At 36.2% G+C, this 23,324-nt stretch overlaps 1 protein-coding gene across 3 annotated transcripts; it reads right to left on the bottom strand.

Moving 5' to 3' along the window:
• Positions 1-274: 274 nt before the first annotated feature.
• Positions 275-22,371, bottom strand: LOC136822652 (uncharacterized). Of its 3 annotated transcripts, none has more exons than XM_067078926.1 (5): positions 22,137-22,371; positions 5,145-7,952; positions 3,739-4,833; positions 1,830-2,023; positions 275-984 (listed from the first exon to the last, which is right to left on the bottom strand). In XM_067078926.1, exons 2-4 carry the CDS (start codon positions 7,918-7,920, stop codon positions 1,854-1,856), a joined length of 4,041 nt encoding a protein of 1,346 aa, XP_066935027.1. In that variant the 5' UTR covers positions 7,921-7,952; positions 22,137-22,371; the 3' UTR covers positions 275-984; positions 1,830-1,853. The 3 variants fall into 3 exon arrangements, with proteins under 3 accessions (XP_066935027.1, XP_066935038.1, XP_066935048.1); XM_067078937.1 differs by lacking the exon at positions 22,137-22,371 and adding an exon at positions 22,023-22,126; XM_067078947.1 differs by lacking the exon at positions 22,137-22,371 and adding an exon at positions 10,461-10,565.
• Positions 22,372-23,324: the final 953 nt, after the last annotated feature.

Below are 23,324 nucleotides of genomic sequence, written 5' to 3' on the forward strand. Positions count from 1 at the left end.
CAGCTAGTATAACACAGAAGACAAATGATAAGATAAACCTCTTTTTGAAAAAAAAATGGTACCCAAAATATAAAAACTTGGCTGTCAAAAGACAATTCAGATGTTTTTAGCTCTTCATTTTAAGGGTACTGTTTTTAGAAAAACCACTTAAGGCCCAGCATGAAGATTGTCGGTTTCAGACAGTTTCTAATAATATTACAGCCCAAAATCTGATAATTTTTTTCAAAAGAAGTTTGTGTATACACTGACCTTTATATACCCTGGACAAAGCTTCTCAATCCCAGCCAAGCAAAATCTTTGATCGGAGTATTTTGAAAAGTGGTACCCTAATGGCGGCACTACTCGATGGTGGTGTAAATGCATCGACAGCGCTAGGTCTACTTTTCCTCAAATTCTTTTGATGATGTAGCGGCGTTAGACGTTGATTTTTAACATTGCAATGGCTTCTTCTCGGGTACCAAATCAAAAAAACTTCAATCAATGATGGCAGATATTGCTTGGTCCAGGGATATATAAAGGTCAGTGGTGTATACACTTGAAATGTTATTCCAAAATCTATCACCATGCACCAAAATAGTTTTCTAAGCAATACGTATTTAAAAGTTTGTTATTAAAATGAAACAAAGAAAACAAAACAACAGTTAAATTATAATTTCTTGAGTTTCTGTCTGTGAGCTGAGTGTGAATTAGCATATCAAGTTCATTCCCTTATTCCGACCTAGCAAGTGGATGATAAAGATTATAAGCCGGTCGGTATAATACATCGAAATGACGTCCAAATTACGTCCATGACGTTAAGATTACGTACCTCATACCATCATATCATTCAGAATAGTCTTGGATATATACCGCAACGGATCATTTTCGAAAGCACTCCAAAAAAGCATTGTCAGCATTTACAAACTCATGTGTACGAAAAGAACCACACCGTTTGAAAAGCTGTGTTGAAAGAAGACCTTTCGTGGAAGTCACGGTAAATATTTCCTGAACGAAAAAGAAGAATAGTATGTTTCATATCGACCAATTTTTCTGGTAATACATTAGGGCCATCCACATAGTAGGTACGCACTAAGGGGGAGGGGGGGGGGGGGTCTTCTCAAAAGAGTATGCTTGCGTACGGGGGGAGGGGCAAATGTATGTACGTAGAGAAAAAATTTTCATAGCCCTTTTTTACTTGAGTATTACGCTTCTTATACGCATCAAGGAAAAGAAAAAGTTTCTTAATAAAAATCGAGTTTTATGTATGAAATAAAGGTCCGAACCAAACAATTTGAATTCGAAATTTTCTTCAACCGAGGGATGGTTGGATGAAATGAATGGACGGCCCCATTCCTCACTAACCCAACACTCAGATAAATGCTTTAGAAAAGGACAACTATTTGGATGGATGGAAAAAGAAGACATAGACTTCCGACTCTCGACTTATCTAGAATAATAAAAAAAGTATTTATCAATTTAATGTTAAACGAACTTTAACGAACAGAATTAGCTGTAAACGGCCATTTTCTCCTTATGCGTTGGATTAAGGGACTTATCGTAGTACCTTCAGTTGATAAATTTACATTTCGCGATTTTCGCAAGTTTTTAAAAAATCCTCGAAATTTAATGCTCACGAAAATTTTGAAACTAAGATTTTTGCCAAAAACGATATAGTTTACTAAAACCCCTAGGAAAAGACCGAAATTATAGTGTTGAAAAAAGGGCCGATACGCGAAAAATAAGTCCCAAAAAATTCATCCACTTAAGGTATCCTTTTTTGCTAGACATTTCATGCTCTTCCGTCATTCAATGGTATTGACTTTCAAAAGTAAAATGAATATTGTAATTACCTTTTTATTACCCATTTAAAATCTTTAATTCTTTGAGGTCGCTCTGCGTTCCAGAATTTCCAACAGTTCTTGTACCTCCTTGACCAGAGCTTTCCTTGCGTTTCGCAACTCGTCGCTTCCGCTGGCTGCAACTTTGTCCAAGAGTAAAACTTGCTGCGACAGCATTTCTTCGAGGTATTTGTATTCGTGATCACCTGTTGAAAAAGAGAAGGTATATTACCAAATTATGACGAGATACGAAAACACCGTAAAAAGTCCGGAATACCGGGTGCACCAAAAAAAAGTATACAACTTTGTCGAGATATTGTGAGCTTCAGGATTTAAATTTGTTGTTCATTCTTTTTTAATGCATAGAGGATGCTCTAACTTAGATTTTGAGCTATCATACAATAAAATTTGAAAAAGTAGTTCGAAAGTTATTTCCAAAAAACTGACTTTTTTTCCATGTCGAAATTTCAAAAAATCATTAAAAACAGCGAGCAAACTTTTCTCTAGACACTTATACCTTCTTTACACATTAAAATACCAAAAAAATGCAATTGTGTTCATCAAAGCTCGTTGGGAATTTAAGAATATGGTAAAATAAGCTATTCCCACGTAGGATAATATTTTTGGAAAGGCTGAAAGATTTTTTTGGAAATCTCCAAGAGAGGTTTTGATGTTATGTGTGTGCTATGTGAAAAAAAAATTTGAAAAAAATAGATCACCATTCCTCGACTAGTTGCTCAAAGAACTTGGGTCTGCATTGAGTTTACTGGGGTTGGACATTTTCATGACGTGCAAATAAGATGGACAAACCGTTGGCAAAATATAAGACAAGAGAAAAAGAAATAAAAGAAACAATGAAATTGTGTTTTTGTCATTTTGTCTTATTTATAGCGTGATTGCTGTTTTTAATGATTTTTTGAAATTTCGTCATGGAAAAAAAGTCAGTTTTTTGGAAATGACTTTTGAACTACTTTTTCAAACTTAATGTATGATAACTCAAAATTCAAGTTAGAGCATCCTCTATACAATAAAAAAAGAATGAACAAAAAATTTAAATCATGAAGCTCATAATATCTCGACAAAGTTGTATACTTTTTTTTGGTGCACCCGGTATAATTTCCGAATTTCCTGTTATGAAGCTAGCTGTTAAAGGTTTTCTACGGGAATAAAAGGAGCTTATTTTAGGCAATGTCTTCATGCTGCGTCATATAAATTAAACCTACTTTTTTATGCAGCGATATTCTGCAAACAAGTGAAAGATCAAAAGTTGTTTCGAGATGTGTTTGAGGAATGTTATTTTATTCAGTGTAATTTCATTTTTCAAAACCTTTTCTAATCTTGTCGCACTTGTTTTTACTACATCAGCATCATCAGACCTTTCAATCAAAACAAAACCTTTAATGCTAGTCTTTCTCGGGTATTTCAGTACATAAAATTTAATATATCGGAAGTTTCTCTTTTTGATTCCATATTGTAGGCAGTAAAAAAGAGATCTTTCAAAAATTGTTTCGGAACCGTGAAGAGGAAACTTACTTTTTGGTTTATTTCATTGGCACAAAATTTATGTCCAAAAATCTAAAATGTCCATTTTAAATGTCAAAAAAAGGCGTTTGTTATTCAAAGCAAGCAATTTAGGGACCAGAAACTAGTTTGAATAAGTGATAGTTAAAGGCCGGTCTCCACTTTCGCGCGAAATGGGCGACATTTTTTTTCTCAACCTTTTTTGCCTGAAGAAAAGATTATGTCATAAAAAAGTTCCACGCGAACAAAAAAAAAGTTGAAGGAAGTTCTACTTTTTTCATCCGTTACGTCGATTTTGACTAATGGAGTTGCTTCATTTTTCAACCGACCATTGACCTTACAAAAACGTCAAAAAGTTTTCGCTCATGTCGCGCGAAAGTGGAGACCGGCCTTAATTTACCTTTCTTTCCTGTAAACTTGACGACGTCATCAACAAATGATGAAATCTCTTCCGCAATTTTTCGTAGTTTTTGGAACGGTGTTTGTTGTTTAATTCCTGAAGAGGACCCTCCTGAACTTTGAGGTGGTTTACTTCTTTGCGAAACTGGGTGATGTCCCGTAAGATGTGGTCCTCCTGAGGTGGGTAGAAACTGGCCAGGATTCGAGATACCACCTCCTCCAGGCATGATTACAATGGGTTGGGAACCTTTCTGATTCATCATCTGCTGTTGGTAGGGCATACGTTGGGAGGGGTACATAGGTTGGTTGATGGGGATTCCGGTTACAGGGAAGACAGGTACCTCCCCTTTGTATTGTTGCTGCTGCTGCATTCTATGCTGTTGATGATGTGACGGATGGTTACCAACCATCTGGGGCGGTATGTTTTGTTGGTATTGCGATGGGTGGGGCGGCGGATAATTCCTTGGTGATTGTTGCTGCTGTTGGGCGTTGGGTGGAATGTATTGCTGATGGGCGTTTTGAGGTTGTTGACGATAGTTTGAATGTTGTAATGGAGGTGTTGATGATGGGTGTTGTTGGTTGTAATTGTTGTTTGGTTGTTGAGGGATCTTTTGTGTGTTCTGTTGGGCTGGTGTGTTTGATGTTGCAGACGTGTTGCCCGGTTGTCTGTACGTATCATCTTTCAGCTCTTGCTCGCGTAGGAATTCAAACGCTATGTCATGTTCGACTTGTAGACTGTTTTCGTATTCGGATTGCAGCTGTCTCAACTGTTCTTGAAGCTGTGCTTGACGAACGCGTTGTAAATATTGTTGTTGCATAATCTTTTGTTCCTGATCGGTCGCGTATAGATTAGGCTGTTGCTGCTGCTGATTAGGGTCATAATCCTTCTTTGGTTGTTGTTGCTGCTGTTGTTGTTGTACAGTCGTCGTACCATTTTTCTGTAATTGAGGACTTAATTTCAAGTTTTCAACACTGAGTTGAGATGCAGGACTGGGCATTCCGGATGATGAGAGATTAGGAGATTGTTGCGGTTGGGCGGTATTAGAGGGCGGTAAACTTGAGCGCCCGTCTTGTTTATAATACATAACTGGTGTGCCTAAAGTGGATAAATTAGCCAATGTGAAAGGATAAAAAAAGATACGACCTAACTCGTGATCCTCAGATCAAAGCACTAATATTATTATTAAGTAATCATTGTACAGAAAAGCATTTTGGGTAGAACAATTTTGATTATTTGCTTATCTGAGTTCCCATCACAATACCCGTCTTTATTTTCTCATCTTCTAAACCAGTCTGAACCTGTCTCTTATTTCCAAGTATCAAGGAGAGTTTAGGGTCCTCGATTTTAGTTGACGAGCAGTTGCAGAACATTCAATTATATTTAAGAAAAGAAAACATGTGGCATACCTCTTCCATCTTGGCTTATCTGCTGTGTGTATCCTCTGTCATCCGTTACTGTAGTACCATTAGTATGAGGCTGTTGTTGCTGTTGTTGTTGGTTGCTTGTTGTATGACTTGCCGGTGGCCCTTGTTGCTGGTTGTACGGTAAAGGTTGATGCTGAAGCGGGGTTGTGTGTTGCTGCTGCTGTTGCTGTTGCTGAGGGTAGGTGGCCTTATTCGGGGTGACATACTGTTGATTTGGAGGTAGTTGCTTGTTGGAGGTAGCGTGCGACTGGGGAGGTATAGATGTGGAGGGAGCCGCCTGCTGTGTTGAAACATTTGGGGTACTGACTGTAGCGTACACTGGCGATTGAGGAGACGAAACTTGGCTTTGTAATGTGGCTGTGGATTGAGTTGAGTATGGAGGTGGCGAGGCTTTGACTGTAGCTTGTTGCTGTTGTTGGATGCTACCTTTCTGACCGTTATTCACTTGCTTAGTCGTGTCTATTTGCTGAAGCTGTTGTGAGTTAGGTACATGGTAGGTTTGATAATTTGTTTGGGAAGGTTGATTAGCACCTTGTTCTATCAATAATTGAGGCTGTTGTCCACCACCAACTTCAGTCATTTCAACTGTACCTGATCTAATCCTTCTCTCTGGTAAACTCAAACCTGCAGGTGTTGTACCATCAGCCATCTCGACTGTACCCGCGCGACTCCGTTGTGGCATTGACAGTTGGGCAGTAGGCAAGTACCTCTGTGATGCTGCCGTACTCATCTGGGGTGTGCTCCCTGGGCGTGTTCCAGCGTCAACCATCTCTACTGTCCCTGATCTCAAGCGCCTCTCAGCTGACATTTGAGGTGATGCATTGGCCTGGATGGTTGCTTGGCTGGTAGATGTAGAGGAGCGGATTGTTGGTGGCGGGATGGAAGGAGGTGGCATCGACGGAGGAGGCATCTCGTAGTAGACTGTTGTGGTAGGTATGGAAGGCTGCTGGTCACTAGCTGTGTTCGAGCTTCTAGATGGAAGATTAGGAGCCTCCATATCTACAGTTTCTGATCGCGGTCGTGGACTGTTGAGAGACATGTCACCTAACAAAAGCTGGTTAGATGGTGATCCAATATTAGCATAAAGTTCATTTGAAATTTGCCTTGCAGGCTGCGTTTTACGTTGCAAAGGCGGTGTCCCGGTGGGTGGTTTAAAAGCATTTGGTGACACTTGGTTGTTCGGGGCAGGCATCGGACTACCTTGAGGCGAGTCTAAATTATTGGTGCGATAACTGTTGTAGTCTGATACAGGGATGTTACCAGTGTTGTAAATGGCTCCGTGAGTTTGAGGTGATGTCGGTAAGGATGGTTGCTTGTTTCCTTGAGGTGTTTGCTGTTGTTGTGGCTGGTTGTATTGGTTTGGAGACGTTGGGTTAAGATATCGATCCATTCCTTGTTGTTGTACCTCATCGTATCGCGGCAACTGTTGACCGGCAACAGTCTGTGTGTTTTGAGGTTGTTGTTGTTGTTGTTGATAAATTTGGTTATTATTGACGACCGGTTGTTGTGTTTGTGGTGGATTGTACGCCGGGTTTTGTTGAAGATTAGCGTTATTTTGTTTACTCGTTTCTATATAACCGTTTGATGTTGGATAGTCCGGAAGTGGTATTTGAACCTGCGGTTGTTGGGCCTGTTGCTGTGGTGATCCAGCGTTATAGTCTGGTGTTGGATATTGGTGAACTACACCGCTTGCTAATTTTACTGAATACGTCGTGTTTGAATTCTCAGTTGAAGAATTTAAAAAGTCTTTATGGTATGGATAGTATAAAAGATTAGGTGGACTCTGAGAGTAATCCCCTTGTGTGGGGTAACCGGGTGGGAGCTGACCTCCTTGCGAGAGCTGCTGTTGATAGATAGGCTGTGAAGGGTCACCTCCCGGTACCTTTTCATCCAATAAAGCTAGAACGTCGTTTGCTTGTTGAACTAAATTTGCATCATTTTTAGTTTGTTGGATGTATTGAAGATTTCCTGTCGCTGGAGAGTTCGGGTATGATCCTCTGGATTGAGCTGGAGAAGTTGAATAGGGGGAGGATGATGGATTGAGGTGTGGTGACTGTTGCTGAAGTTGTTGTTGTTGAGCCATGTTGTTTGCACCAGGTTGTACAATTGAAGGTTCTGGTATGTTTTGTGGTACGGTTGTGTATCCTCGAGAGTTCATTACGACTTGTTGTATTGGTTGCTGAGGATGATTTGCAAGGACAGGTCCTGGAGATGTTGCGTGATGTCTTGGTGATTGTATTCTTTGGTGGTCAAAGTTGTTTTGGTAAGGTTGTGGCGATTGTGGTGAATGTCGCTGTTGGTAATGGAAAGTCTGTTGCACAATTGGTTTTTGCTGTTGTTGTTGCTGATGCAAGTACTGTTGAGGTGATTGACTTTGAGGATAACGGTCAATATATTCTTCTCTTATAGGAGGTAATGAGCTCGCTTTTCTGTTATCTACTAAATGTCCTCCACGAATCTGTGGCTGTTGTTGGTGTTGGATATAGGGTTGATGGGATTGATGGTAGGTAGCCGTTTGTGGCTGGTATTGGATGTTGTAATTTTGAGGCGGTATAGGGGGCGATCTTTGCTGATGCAATGGTTGAGCGGCTGATGTAGAATTGTTATAATTAGATACTGTGTATACTTTTTGTGTTGAAGCGACGGGATTCGCTCCGACGGCAGTTGCGGCAGTATTTGCGTTATTGAAATTATCTTTGGTCAGTAGTAGTGTCGATGAAGGATAAGCTGCGTACTGTGGTCGACTGTTGCTATCCATAACATGTCATTTCTAGCGGCCTTGATAGAAATCTGTCGAAAGAAAAGATAATAATTACAAGAACTTATTTATTGTATGGAAGAAACTTGGACGTAATAATGAGGTCCTTTAAAGACACCTGGTCTTAGAAATTAAAAACCCAAGGTAAAAATGCGATCTATTTGAAATTCAAGGTAATTCTAGGGTTCGACTGGTATTATATTTACAGGCTTTTAGACATAACCTGAATACACACTTACTTATACCAGCTTATACTATAATTTACATAGTGTGCATAAGGGTATAAAGGCCCCCTTAAAAATGGCAACCCCCTCTTTTAGTTCAACCCCCCTCTTAAAAATTAAAACTTTGACCTTGCTCTTACACTCTCGTAGTATATTCTAAAGGTTATCAAAATGAAGAATATATAACATGAATCTGAGGACAGAAATTACTTTTCAACAGAAAAAAATGAACGGAAAATTATTTTTGGAGAAATTTAAAAATAAGAGGGAAAAAAACTTTTTCAAATTTCCAAATCTTCCAAGCCCCCTAAAACATCGCCCCCTAAAACATCACCCCCTCTTTTTGCCCGAGTAATCCATATAAAATATATAATTTGATATTTTCACAAGCCCACTCCCCTTCTTTTAAATTCAGTAAAATTCTAACCCCCCCCCCCCCGGATGGTTTGAGATATTTGGCATGCAGATTCCTCCTATAGTCCCAAGGAAAACCTGAAAATCCTTTTGCCTAGCTATTTCAAATCAAGGTATTTCAGTTATGAGTTTTTGACAGCAAAACAATAGAATTTCAATGTAAGAACCGTGAACTACCCCATTAAAAATGTGATATCTGGATTTTTAAGAAATACTTTTTCATTGAGGACCGTATAAGGTTTCTGCAAGCAAAAATAGCTCAAACTATCTGATTAGCTTTTTATACTTACTCTATTCTCGTTGAGTTAAAAGGTGGAGGGGAGGGGGTTAAAAGAGTATTTTCAAAGTCATTTCTAAAATCTGAGTCTACGATTTTTCTCGAAATTAAGAATTTGTTCTTAGGTTTCAGCAAAAATTTAGCGTGTTCTTATTAAAATAAGCGTGAATTATTGAATAATAAATTGTTTAGCTTGACAAAACAATCAGCTGGATATAAGAACTAAAAAATTAGCAGCATAAATCTATAAATTCATTGATAAACTAAGCGTTACCTATTTTTTTGGATGAAAACACCCACAAAAATCAGCAAACACTGACTTCTAAAGTTGCTAAGCGACAACAACAAAAAATTATTACCAAAAGGTAATAATGGTTTTCTGTGCCTTCCCAAACAAAAGCAGGTATCAATCAAAGCATTAGCCCCTTTACAGAAAATTACAAAGTAACATCTTGTAAAGTCGACTACGGTACAGTATATATAGTATGCAGTATGCAGTGCTGACGAGCCCTAATAAGGACGAAATGCATATACTGCTCTGCCACCCAAATCTCCTGAAAGAAGATAGTTGGACCGAAATTCTATGAATTTCTTCACATATATATCTCAACAAAACTTTTGCCTCAGTATTGAATCGTAAGGTTGTAACTTGACTAAGAACTAACAATGAAATGAAGAAAGTACAAAAATTAGCAAAGAGAATTAGAGGACAGTATCACATCCTTGAAAGTAAAGGAATACAAAAAATTGTATGAATTATGCATGATAACAGTATGGTCACAAATAATAGTTTTTCTTGAAAAGTGAAAAGGATTACCAAGATCAAAATAGAAAAAATACATATCTATTTCAAGTTATGTATAGTGGACTGTTACACAACTGGTCCCTTGCGAAATACTTGCCAATTGTTGTATGTTGTGACATGAATAGTGACAAAGAGTTTTACATTTTAAACGCTAAAGAGAACATTGTCAAGGTAGTAGGTATTAAAACATTAGATAGTAAGTATACACCCTTCTTCCCGAATTGTCATTTTTTTGTTTTAATGTTTGGATGTTTCTTTTTAGTTTCATAAAATTGTATGTACCGCAAAACTAAACAAATAAAAAAAAGAAATATGAAAAAAATACTTCCGGTTCTTGAGTTATTTTGATTTGAAATTTCTTAATAAACAATAGAATTACATGGAAACGAGGCCGGGCTGCATGTTTTAATTTTTATAAGGGATTTAACCGTGTCATAAAATTGATAGAAAAATCTTTTGAGCTCAGATTTTCAGCATGCACTTGTCTTTATAGGAGGAATACAAAAATATAGTTTTCAATATGGTTTGGAGTACTAGTAAATAATTTAAGCTTTCTTGTATACTAACGAAATTAGTTGAAAGTATGTCATAGCCCTTACCATACCAAAAAACTATTTATATGGTCCACATACACTCATCACATTGTGGCTTCAAATCCCACATATTGACCTCTAGCCTTTAGCTATATCTTTTTGGGTAAAATTGGTACCAAAACAAACTGCTCTGTGTTTGATTGACAATACAAATTTTCCCCATGCTTTTCTGAAGAGTCTATGGACCTTGACCGAGCAAAACGAAAAGAAATTGATACCTTACTAACCTTCATTTTGTACTGGTACATGCATCTAATATATACTTATTATGCAGCCATTAAAATTTGATAAATAATTTATTAAAGCAACAATGATGTCTTTTTATTTTATTCTTTTTATTCTAAACAAATAGATTTGTAACATTTTGAAAACTATTGGAAGCACACTGTTAAGAATGACCCACCCAACAGTTTGAGAACAGGTTTGTGAAGATATAGATAAATTTTAAAATCTTAGTGTTTGGCAAAAGAACTGTCAATCAAGTTAAAAGCACATATTACAGTTAATTATTGTACGTAAATGAACAAAAAGCAAAATAAAAATAATTGAAAAACCCCAAAGTCTACCAAAGATAACAAAAACAACTTAAATCAATTTCTCTCTTTGTTTTACTGAATTGTGATGCAGAAAGCTTGATCAAAAAAATATTATCAAAACATGAAATTATTGATCCCACATCAGAGAGTTTTAAAAAGCAATTGGATTTTAAGCAAAACAAGAGAGAGTAAAAGCATAGCTGAAAAAGAGGGCCTATCCATGAATGGAAAAAAAGAAAAACTCTTAATAAAAGATTAATAAAGTACATCACAAAACTTGAAAAAACACTTTCCAAAAATTGGGGACTCAAAATTGGGTACTTCCTGAGGAAAGATTTTAATGTTTTTAATCCTAGATCTGCTTTAAAATTAGCTTTAAAAATAAACCAAAAACTTGAGTATACAGTTCATAGCTATTAACCTTAATAAAATTCTAATAAAAACTAATCTTCTTTTATTCTGAGAATTACTTTCCAAAGACGGAAGAGTTCCTGATTTAAATCTTCTCATAATTTGAATGGGAGATTACTTTGAAATTTAGCTGAAAAATCTTCCTGGTTATTTCTTTTCATATAAACTGTTTTTAGAGAATAAGATTGCTAAATGGTCTATTTCTATAGATGAAAATTGAATGTATTATGGAATTAAAATTTTTTATTAACTGAAAAAAATTGACAATTAATGAATTCATCTATTATTATTTACTCTTGAAAGTACAAAATGGCATCTGAAAGGAAATTTCTGAAATAAAGTGTCATAAATTCAAGATATTTTATCTTTTCCCTTGCAAAAAGAGTGTAAAGTTTACAATTTATTATTTATGGCTTTTGACAGGTTCTTTGCCTAAATCTTACAAAGAGAAAATTTTTTGTTATAATATAAAAAGAAGAAAAAAGAAAAAAAAAAGAAAAAGGAGAAAAGAAAAGAGCAATATATATATAAGACACTGTGCAGTGAAAATGATTATTTAAACTGAACTTAAAAAAAGGGCCAGCGAGTTGACATTTTGAAAGAAATTTCAACTTTAGCTTCTACATGACATTATTATAAAAGATTTTGCACTGAATGAACAAAAACATATACAGATCTGGATATAGATATACAGCTATATAGATCTGGTGGACAGGTGCATAATGGTGGACGGCCCAGTTAGGACTTTTAGACAGTACCCGTTCTAAGATAAGGCTCACATATCAATGAGCGGAAAAAAACATTGTAGACAAGGATTTCAAACCCTGGACCCCTGGTTTATGGCACTGACGTCTTAGATCACATGGCCATTGCTATATAACAGAAATTCTTGAGTGGTGTCAGAACATTCTAAATGGAATTTTTCCACCCCTTGTAGGACCTTAAGCATATTTTTATACAAAAACCTAAATTGATCAAAAGACATTATGCTTTTGTTACAAAGTTTGCGAACAAACCCTTGTTATTTGTTTTGAATAAATATGACCATTGCGCTCCTAGCAGCTCAAACCAATCCTAAAATGTCACCAGGAACTTCAGGTATATAATCTGGATAGGTCCGGTTAATGATTTCAAGATATTGGGACAGTATAATTTCAATTCAAATTGTTTGAGATTGCTTGCAACCCGTCCATTTTTTGTGACATAGCAGTTGCCAATAATTGACAAAACTATGAAAATTAATAATGGCAATGTCATCATTTGACAACCAAACAACATTGAAATAATCCGACACTTCTTAGTGCTACCATTTAAAAAATTTGATAACTTTGAAATAACATGTGCAATTAGAGGACTGGAACATTTGAAAAAAATTGGAAACACAGAAAAGTTATATTATTATTTCTGACTGTTTGCTTCAAATACTAAATTTGAAAAGTAATTGATGTTGCCATTTTGTGTAAACTTCAAAAAACAGATTTTTGTCCTGCCTTACAGGATCAAGGTGCTTGTGTGTCAAAAAATGCATTTCCCATAAACATTGTATGAAGGTACACTGCTTAGTACTGTCACAGGTCGACTATATCTGATGTCTTTCAATGATACATATAAACTAAAAATAATAAAAAAAATAAAAAAGCATTTAATAGACGATATCGGCTTAACGAAATTCTCCCCGAATGATTACCCATGATGCATTGCGCAAAAAAATTCAGTAAGTCAATATTGTCCGTGAATTTTTTTGGGCAATGCATCATGGGTAATCATTCGGGGAGAATTCGGAAAGCCAATATTGTCTATTGTGATGCAACAAAGATAACAAAGACACAAAAGTTGCAGCCAAACTATGTTTTGAGTCACGAAAAAAAGCAATGTTCCTTGTACAAAACTACTTCCTATTTATTATGTATAACGAAGCTGTCATTGACAACAGCTAAAGCATCATAGAAATTTTTTGTATATGTTTTGATCATTATTTTGCACGTGTGAAAATACAGAAGAAGACAGAAAGAGTGATTTTTAGACCTCACATAATTAAAAACTTGAGTATTATAAATTGAGGACCAGAAAACTTTGTGGTCTACAAAAATGTTGAAAGTTACTTCTCACTTATGGTACAAAAGAAAGTTCTAACCGGTGTGCCACAAAGAAGTGTCTCTCTTTCAAGTGAACTTTCTCAAAGTCTCAAACCCATTCTTATTTGAAAAATAAACTTTGATGGGTAGTTTATCAAATTTGGTTCATTAGATAAAAAAAAATCTTAAAATTGGTAGTTACAAGAATAACAGTTTCAAGAGTAGTAAACACAAAATTTGAAGCATAGAATGCCTAGAAAATGTAAAACCCCTTATGTGTAATTGTTTGGGAGATAAACGAATGCGTTTTTGCCTGAGAGGAGGGGTTAGGCAGGCCATATTTTAGAAAGGCAGGACAGTGTCCGTTAATGGCTAAAAAGGGGTCTTTTTATGAGTTTTTCTGCTACAGTAAAAAGGCTGTTTTTAACAAAATTTTAGTGATTTCAGGAGGCGCAGCGCCTGATGATTGGACGCTAAAAAAGGGCATGAAAAATGGCCTGTTAGGGAATGTGGGTTTTCAGCTTATCTACATAACTTCCAGGCTAGCTCTAAAGCCCTAAAACAGCATCTAATAACATGAAAACTAGAATATGATTCTTCAATGGGAATCAAAACAATAAAGCGCATTCACAAACATCAATTTGTCAGATCTAACAAAGCTAATAACAGCATTGTCATCATTGACGATCAAACAAAGGATTTTATGTCAAGAACCTTGTAAACATTCCAACAACTTCCATCCAAATGTTTTGCCACAGCTTAAGAATAAGAGGATTGAGCTGAGAATGCTCACTGAACGCCCGCGAGCTCTCACATGGGTGAAAAATTTTAATCTATAATTATAAATCATTTTCTCAAGAAAAAAGTATGCAAAGTAATTTTAGCTTTACCTTAGTGGTGCGCATATCCAATGGAGGATAGTATTCAATTATCATTACATTCATTTCTGGAATTTTTGCGAAAAAAAGAAAAATTGAAAAGCTGTATTTCTTACTGCTCTACAGTATTTACTGAATTTGAAAGATCTTCTGTAGCGTTTTTTTACAAACTTCAAAAAACAGATATTTGTCCTACTTTTGCTGGACTTTAGCCTAAGTGCTTGCGTGCAACATTGGGTACAATAAGTCAAAATAATGTGTTTCCCATAAATTTTATATGAACAGTTAGGGCTATACTGACTTCTGATAGTGATGTCTTTTGGCAAAAAAAACTTCAGGGTGGTATAATATCATTAATAGAAAGAACATACTAAAATTTGAGAGGATCTTGTTCGAAACACAGACGAAACAGGTTTGTTTACCTCCAGAGACCAAACAGTAGAGAGGAACAAAATAATGTATGCGCATCTGTTTTGGGAACAACAGGAAAGGTGTACCGTGAGACCGGGTAACTTGCATCAGTGAGGCTAACATTCAAAGCCTTCAAATGAAGGACCTGCCTGTTCATTAAAATAGTTAAATCAAAACAAACCTGATTTACAAAATTTGCATGATTAAGTTTAATATCATTATCAAAATTTGACATTAGATGTCAAGCATCCATCAAGAAACATCTAAATCCTGGATACCGGACAGAAATGCTAGAATTTTATAGTGGAAATTCATTATTAAATAACTGTCTAGAGATTTTTAATATATCCTACTGTAAGTGACTCGATGAATGCAAGGAGAGAGGCAGCTTGAAACATGGCTTTGTCGGTATAGGGTGAAAATCCCAAGCGGTTGAGATCCAGGATATTAATGAAGGTGTGAATTGTGATAGGGGACCTGGGTGGCCGAGATGAGTTACCTTGAGATGGCTGAATTCCACAAAGAGTATGAAATAAGAAGTCAAAGTCTGATACTGTAAGCAAGAAAATTGAGCGAGCATATTATTTTGACAAAGGACTTTGAATATATACACTTTGATAGTCTTGATACACTTTGATAGTCTTGAGCGATAGCTAGTGCTTAGCTAAATAAACAGCATAAAAAACACAAAGAAGCTTCAGTGAAAGTAGCTGTCGAATCTGTAGGTGTTTGGCGTTGAAGGTGCGGTCAACTGTCTCAAGTACCGTTTGCAGGTGGGGAGGCCAGGGAGCAGAGAACCAATATCCCTGAAAAAAGGAACCAAAACCAAAGAAGAACGCATCAGTAGACAAAGCTAGGGATCGGAAGACACAGCAAGGCTCAGCATAAGAGATTTTCCAACTAGGAGCAGAGAAAAGTAGACCACATAATATGATATTCTCGAACTGATTTATGAAGAGAGTGGTGATGGAGCTTAGCTAAAGAAGTAGAAAGGTCAATATGATGACAACCTTGCATACAAAGGAAAGAGAACCTCTGAGAGAAGGAGCTCATGCTTGGTACATTTCTTCAGAACCAGCCTAGATTCAACAGTATTGGAAAGACTAAGTTTCTTGTCTCCAGATAGTCGGATGGCGATGTCAAGTGAATCAATCTCCTCAAGAACACGATCCTCTGGGATGGGCCCTCCAACTTGTCTTTTGCTAAGAGCTCCTGAAACATAAGATGCATAAGAAACCGACACATTTTTCCTTTGTTTGGCCAACAACCTAAAATCATCATTCATACACAAAAATGTTCGTTTCAACGAAAAGGTTGCATTCGGGAAGATCCTGAATGCGCTTAAGAAGTGGCTAGATTCGGGACTGAATTAATATGGGTAGTATTATATCTACGTAGTTCCTTATTACAAACACGAACAATCATTTTCAGAATTTTAACTTGGTATATAATATATAGTACTTTTCCGGGCGTGTTACAATGACGTTGAAATTGGGTTCCGGCAAATTAGAATGGAATTATTTTAAACGCATAATGGCAGAGATAAGAGGAAGAGGATCGATTCCAAAGAAAACCCAAAAAAGCTATAGACATGAATGATTTGTGGTTAAGTATAAAATCGACGAAAGTCCTTTGTCTGAAAAGTTGATATGGCTGCCATATACTTAAATTTATGCTATCACATAATATGCCTAAAATGAATAAGTAAATAATATTAAAGCCATGATTACTGCCTCATCTATATTTGCCCGCGCAAGAACACGAGCTAAAATCACTAAAGGAGAAAACAAATGTGATCAATATTCTTCGAAAGAAGAACGTCAGAAAAAAACCCATTGACCAAAAGATGTATTTGTAGTTGAAAATTTATCTTTATGAAGATGAAAAAATTTTGGCAATGCGTTATTTTCAGAACCCTAAAAAACTATAATTTCGATCTTCCTTTTAATTAAGGAAGCTTTAAAAAGCTAAAGAGGTTGCGGGATGTGGGTTAGCGAGACAAAAATTGCTAAAAAGCTGATAAAATCTTTTATACTCAAATGTTGAAGTTCCTGCTGCACTGTACCGCGATTTTCATAATCGTATACAATCAAAGCATCAATCAAATTTTTTTCAATATACATTTATATTTTTCAAGATACAACCCGATTGGTTAATTTCGAAACGGCTTCAAGAAAGTCATAATGACAGATAATTCTAAAAGTTTCTGATGAGGAAATGTGTGGAGTTTACAGTATCATCGTTGATTTTCAAAGAAAAGTGAAAATACAGGCCAGATATCAACCAGTCCCATGTTTTGACTAATCGTCCCAAGTTAGAGCAGTTGACGGTACATACATAGTTTAAAATCTGTGCTTTAATACACCTTATTCGCATTGGAAATTCCATAAAAACAATCGCGCTAAAATGGATCCGTTGAAATTGGGAGGTAAACATTTTTGCTTATATCTGGCTTGTTTATGTTCCTAAAAATACACTGAATTTGAAAAACACAAACAAAACAAAGCTTTCAAGATGCTAGCAGAAGCTATTAGAAAGAGAAAAACAACAACTTCGGTCAGTGCAGAGGAATGTAAAGAGATGGAAAAACAGCTTCTTGAAAACAATGGAAAAACGGCTCGTCATATACCAGGTCTCTTGCCCTTAAGGGAGTTTATGTCGAGTAAATAGATTTCTTTTGTTGTCGCTATTAAAAAATCTGCACAATTAGCGTGTTGTGACAAAATTCTTTTGTTTCAAGCCTGATTATGCGCAAACTTTTAGGGCTTATATTTTGGGTACACCTCTCCTATACGAAAAGGTACCTATATCTTCTTGGTCAGTATTTCCTAGCGATTCTACTGATATAACCGCATCATGACCGCACCATAATATGGAAAGCTAGAGCTCGAGAAAATTATAACTTCATCTTGCTTGATTTTACTCGACTTCTGACAGTTTTACAAGAACCAATTTAATATCATTGCGTTAAGAATTTCTTTTGCTATACATTGGTAAAAATATTGCTCCTTATTCTTAAAAATTGAACTAGTAATCGGCAAAAAAGGAAAAACTAATTTTCATTTTTATCGTCAAATCATGTAGAAACCGTCTGATTTGTATGGCGAGCCGTCTTTTCTGGACTTTCATTTAATGACCTAATCAACGTTTTTACAATGGAATTTTCAATAGAAATGATCGTTGAACTTTGAGTAATCAGAAAAGCTGTTTTTCCATCTCTTTACATTCCTCTGGTCAGTGTAGCTGGAACCTCGATATTCCAGGATTAGAAAAAGCTATACCTGTTATCTTTTTTCTTTAAAGAATCAACAAGCCATCAACATTGATAAATTACACACATTCCCTCAGAAACTTTTAAAATTATCTGCCATTATGACTTTCTTGAAGCCGTTCCGAAATTAACCAATCGGGTTAGGTATCGGAATTCCTATGGGAGTTCTTTTCAGAGATTTGTAAAATAGCTAAGTCAGCAAAAAAACTTTTCCCGGGGGTTTGAGGAATAAACAGAACTGTTATCATTCCTTTTTTATTTAACCGTATATTTAAATTTGCGCTCAAAAATACTTTAATTAATAAGTTGATAATATTCAAATATACTATTTGTATCTCTCAGAAAATAAACACTTACAGAACGACATAGTTTATCATTTGGACTACCCCCGTGTTTGGACCATTCTATCGTGAGCGCAAAATAGGGCGGAAACTAAGTAGCACCCTCAGTGCAAGATTGCCGCGTCATCTTTATTCGCCCGCACGAAAACGAGCTAGTCATTTTTTTCTCGCGCGCTCAAGGGGAAAAGGAAAGTGATCGATATTCTTTGAAGAAAAAATGTCAGAAACAAACCCAAAGACCAAAAGATGTATTTTGTTGTTGAGAATCGATCCTGTATTTTAAAGATGAAAAAATTTCTGCTATGCGTTTTTTTCGGAACGCTGAAAAACTCTAATTTCGATCTTCCTTAAGGTAAAGAGGTTGCGAGATTTGGGCTAGCGAGGCAAAAATCGCTAAAAAACTGGTAAAATCGTAATCCTCAAAAATCGAAGTTCCAGCCTCACTGTCGGTGGTTCTTCTGTTGATTAGGAGGCTCTTTTGGCATCAATATTTTGGGTGTTTTGTAAGGCTTTTAGCCTGAAAACCACAATATCGAGCTTTGTTTACCTCCCAAAAAGTGTTGCGTAGCAACAACGAGAGGAGGTGGAATTTCCGATAAGGTGTATTGGAAAATTGGGATAAGACAATCGAATGAAAAATCCCCTTTATCAATACTATAATACCCTTTATTATACAAAAATGAATAGCTAGCTGCAATCAGTCAAGAACAAGAACACGTGCAAATTAAAGATATATCTTTGGCAATCTCTCCTACTTGGGAGAGTATCTTAAATTGGATACAAAAAAGTATCCAAAATAGCAGTCAACATCCTATAGGATACTAAAAACCAAAAAACTGTATTTTTCACCAACCAGAGACATCCGCGCCATCTTACCACTTCCATAATGTAAATAATAAGCATATGAGATTGTGTACTGAATTTCATCGAGTTAGGCTGGCGGAATGCAAGGGTGCATGTCACTAGTCCGACACTTTCTAGTCCGACAGTAAAATAGTCCGAATCTATAAAATAAATTTAAAATTTGGAAGTCTTTTTTTCCGACGTCACTTTTGTCCGAAAACGAAAGATTTTTGAGTGTCAAATGTTGAATAAGGGTTTTTCACTGAGATAATATTAATAAAAGTTGATTTTGGCGGAATTTTGACATAATTAGAAATAAAGGAACAATCAGGGTTGCAAATCACTAAAGAAGAGTCGTAAAAACAGCTATAGTCAACTCGGGTAATCGTTACGCACTCCTAATTCTTACGCACTTTTTGAATCACCAATATTTCATGATATACTTGGTTTCTAACCTTGAAGTAAAATTATTATGAAAGCCAAAACATTTCCCTACCTTTTGTACCAATAATTTGTTTCTGTTTTGACTTCCCGCTCGCCAAAATTTGCTTCAAAGAAAATGCGCTGTAGCGATACCATTTTTATATTTTAGAAGGATCAAAGTAACTTTTGAACTGAGGAGATCTGGGTACAAGGTAGCGCGCAAATGGTTGTTGCTAAGAAGCAGCCTATTCAAGTACGTTTTATCCCACCAAATGTTTTTTCTTGAATATTCCGTGATAAATAACAAGAGCCGCGGATCAATTAGGTGCGTAAAATTTACCAGGGTAGCCCAATCATTACGCACCTTTTCAAGTTACCATTCAAGCTTTAAAGTCGCCAATACATTGTTTCAAGTAATATCTTTTCAACCCAGTTTAATAGCCAATTGGTTTTCTTAACAGTTTTCCGATCCACAGAATCGATAGAGGGAAAAATGCGGAATAATTGCAGATTAGGCACCTAATCATTACGCAGTTGAAAAATGTTGCTTAATAATGAATTTTGGCATATCGAAGATAGCCGAGATAGCTTATATGAATGAAAAAGGTTGGAAAATGCTTTAGCTATCTAAAAAGAGCTCAACTAGCGGGCAACTAGCCTTTAATCGCAAGAATTAGCATGCGCGGAATTGATAGGGAAAAATGCGGAATAATTGCAGATTTTGCACCTAATTATTACGCAGTTGAAAAATGTTGTTTAATGAATTTTTGCTTATCGAAGATAGGTTATATGAATGAAAAAGGTTGGAAAATGCTTTAGCTATCTAAAAAGAGCTCAACTAGCCCTTAATCGCAAGAATTAGCCACGAAATCAACCTTTCTCTGAAAAGTGCGTAATGATTACCTGAGTTGACTATAAATCCAATTTCTTGACTCTTGAAAGCCTAATCCTAACAAGCTTACCAGAATTTAAGAAAAGTCGGGTTTAGGGGCCTAACCTCAAAATCGGAACTTTGGATTTTTAGAAAAAAATGTGCCTCCTCTTCCGCGATTCATATTACGTTTTCTATATGTTTTTTTTTTTACTCGTTGTCGAACAAAATTGTTGTCGGAATACTGACGCATTCGTCAAACCCAACGTCGGACATTTATACTGTCGGACTAGAAAGTGTCGGACTACTGACGACCTCCCGAATGCAAAACTATAGCCCATAACACCACTCAAACAATTGTGCTAACTAGCATACCCGAATACTTTTTTCGTCCTGAAAAAATCGGACCGTAGCCGCCAATCTGGAAAGTAAGGCATGTACGCCGGATATCTCCGGCGCAGACTTTGGATTTCATAGGCTTACACAAAGGCTTCATCAAGAAATCTCTGGCGTAAATATTCTCTTCTTTCCAGACTGGCGTAGCCGGGCTGTTCCGTAAGAAAGAAAAACAAATCTTTAAACTGTAGTGTACCGTAGAGTCGTTTAATCTCGACATACGTCTTGCAATCTCGACACCGGATCTGTAAAATAATCAAAACAAACCTTGAATGAAATTCTTGGTATCATTCTTATCGAACAAGTTCATCCATCAAACTAGAAGTTCAGTAAACATTGCAATCCTTTCAATTAAAAAGAAAGCCAAATTATAAGCAGTTTTACACAACACACGAAACGCATGCAAACTTCCTCGTAACTTTCTCGTGTCCATCATTAAAATTTTACAACTTTATTACGCTTCAAGTCACGTGATAAAAATAATTCGCGCGCTTAGCCTGGTTTCCCCTTCCTTATATAAAAAACACGCTCTAGGCGCTAACAGGCCGCACGCCGTGATGGCCAGTATGGCGGTCACATTAAATTCAAAAGGAAACCGGGTTCTTTTTATTATTTTCGGTTCACGGTAAAAATGTCTACTAAAAAATTCCTCGCGTGCAAAATGTTGTGTTCTGTGTTGTTGTGATTTAGACATCTTCGTTGAAAGCATGCTAATTAGTTTTTAGCGATTACTACATCGTTAAAGTTTTCTTTTCAAATATAAGTATAAGTAATAACACTTCACATTTCTCATATTATATTAACAATCTGTGACGTGATAGAGAGAGAGTACATTTTAGTGATTGATTGATAACTTTGGTATGTATTTGTTTATGTTTGATTTTTTATTTCGAAGACCAGCCTACAGCTATGTCGAGATTGCAAGACGTATGTCGAGATTAAACGACTCTACGGTAGTTCATGTTCGCAAAGTTTTAGGCTCTGGACAACAGTTTATTAAGGATGTTAATTTTTGAGGAACCCGCCAGAGAAATTACTTGAAATTTTGGTCGGTGGTGCAAATCTTGTAGAAGAAAAGGTTTGCGTATATAGTTTTCCAAACGCGGATATATATCGAAGCAGTATATAACCTCAAAAATTCAGGTCAAGGTGTCTGCTCTCCTATCTAGGATACCTAAATCTCCAAATTAGGATACAACTCTCCTAGTTAGGAGGGATTGACCGAAGGACACTTGTTCTTGACTGGCAATGCTACACATATAAGAAGAGAGAAAAACAATTTCTCCTCTCTTTCTCTTATGTGGAAGAGATTATACATTATACCATAATTTACCTGATTGGAAACATTTTTACCACTATATATGATCCAAATCATTCACCTTAACCATAACTATTGCATCGAGGTATATATACTCAAAACATGATCTAGAAGTGAAATTATTCTTACCGAATTCACATTTGATAATTATATTTCCCCAGAGTGAAACGTCCGCCATCTTTGCAATAACAAATAATTGTAGAATTTACTGACCGTACTTGCTAAATTTGAATATGGCTTATGTTTACTTTCAACACATTTCTCAAAACGATTCCTTGATTGAAATATGTTTATGTATCATTTCATTATGATCTAAAGTAAATAAGGAATCGATATACTTAGCCTCTTCATTAAGAAAAAACTTAAAAAGATATACAAAATCAAGGTCTGTAAATTATCTTATCCCTGTTCGACGATATTCCGGACTTCAAAGTTCCGCGGGTAGGCCTCTTTTCCGGGTTTTACCGCGAAACTGGCTACTCTACGCACTTTTTTTTGCATCATATATCGAACACGAAAAACGCCAGTCACGCGGCCTCGGCATCCTCACTCTGTGTGTATCAAACCCAGCTCAAATCAGTATACGTGTGCGTCTTTTTGGCATCTCAAAAATCCTTGAGTTTAAAAAGTGAACACGAGGACGGAACGGGGGATTAGTGTTGATTCTTTCAAGTCTAACACAAGGATGAAAAACATCGAAAACTTTAATTTAAACTTGAGAGCTTGTCTAGGGGTTAGGCAGAAATCTCTTCAGGGTAGTTTCTCATCATTTCAAAGACATTTTATGCGAGCTTAGTATGTACGATCGTTTTAACCCTTTAAGTGCTAATGTCGTATATATCAGACATGGGCTATGTAGGTAAAGTTTGAACAAGCGATTTTTTTTAAACTTAAAAAAAATGACCGTGGCACTTAAAGGGTTAAATAAAGGTTTGTAAACGTGTAAACGAAAGAGCAAAACAGTTTTCATCGGTAACTCATCAAATACATGCTGCGTAGAAGGTTTCGGATGTCTTATTCCGTTACTTTAGCCGGATAAATTTGTTTGAAACTGTCAGCGTGAATAGATTGTATATTGTATCATATGTATCGAATGAAACAGTCAAATCTGATGTCTCATTGGAAAGGCTATTCATATCAAAACACGTTTTTATATAAACATCTATAAAAAAATTCACATGATTTTTTGGAGAAAACAAGAATTTTCAAGCAAAGGAGGAGACACGAGAGAGAGATTTTGCTTCCTTGCATAATTATATGGTTGATTACATTTAGGTTAGATTTGTAAGGGACGAGCGTGGCCATAAATCCGTAATA

Source organism: Clytia hemisphaerica, unplaced genomic scaffold (genome assembly GCF_902728285.1).
Source record: "Clytia hemisphaerica strain Z4C2 unplaced genomic scaffold, Clytia hemisphaerica genome assembly, whole genome shotgun sequence".
Classification (NCBI taxonomy): Eukaryota; Metazoa; Cnidaria; class Hydrozoa; order Leptothecata; family Clytiidae; genus Clytia; species Clytia hemisphaerica.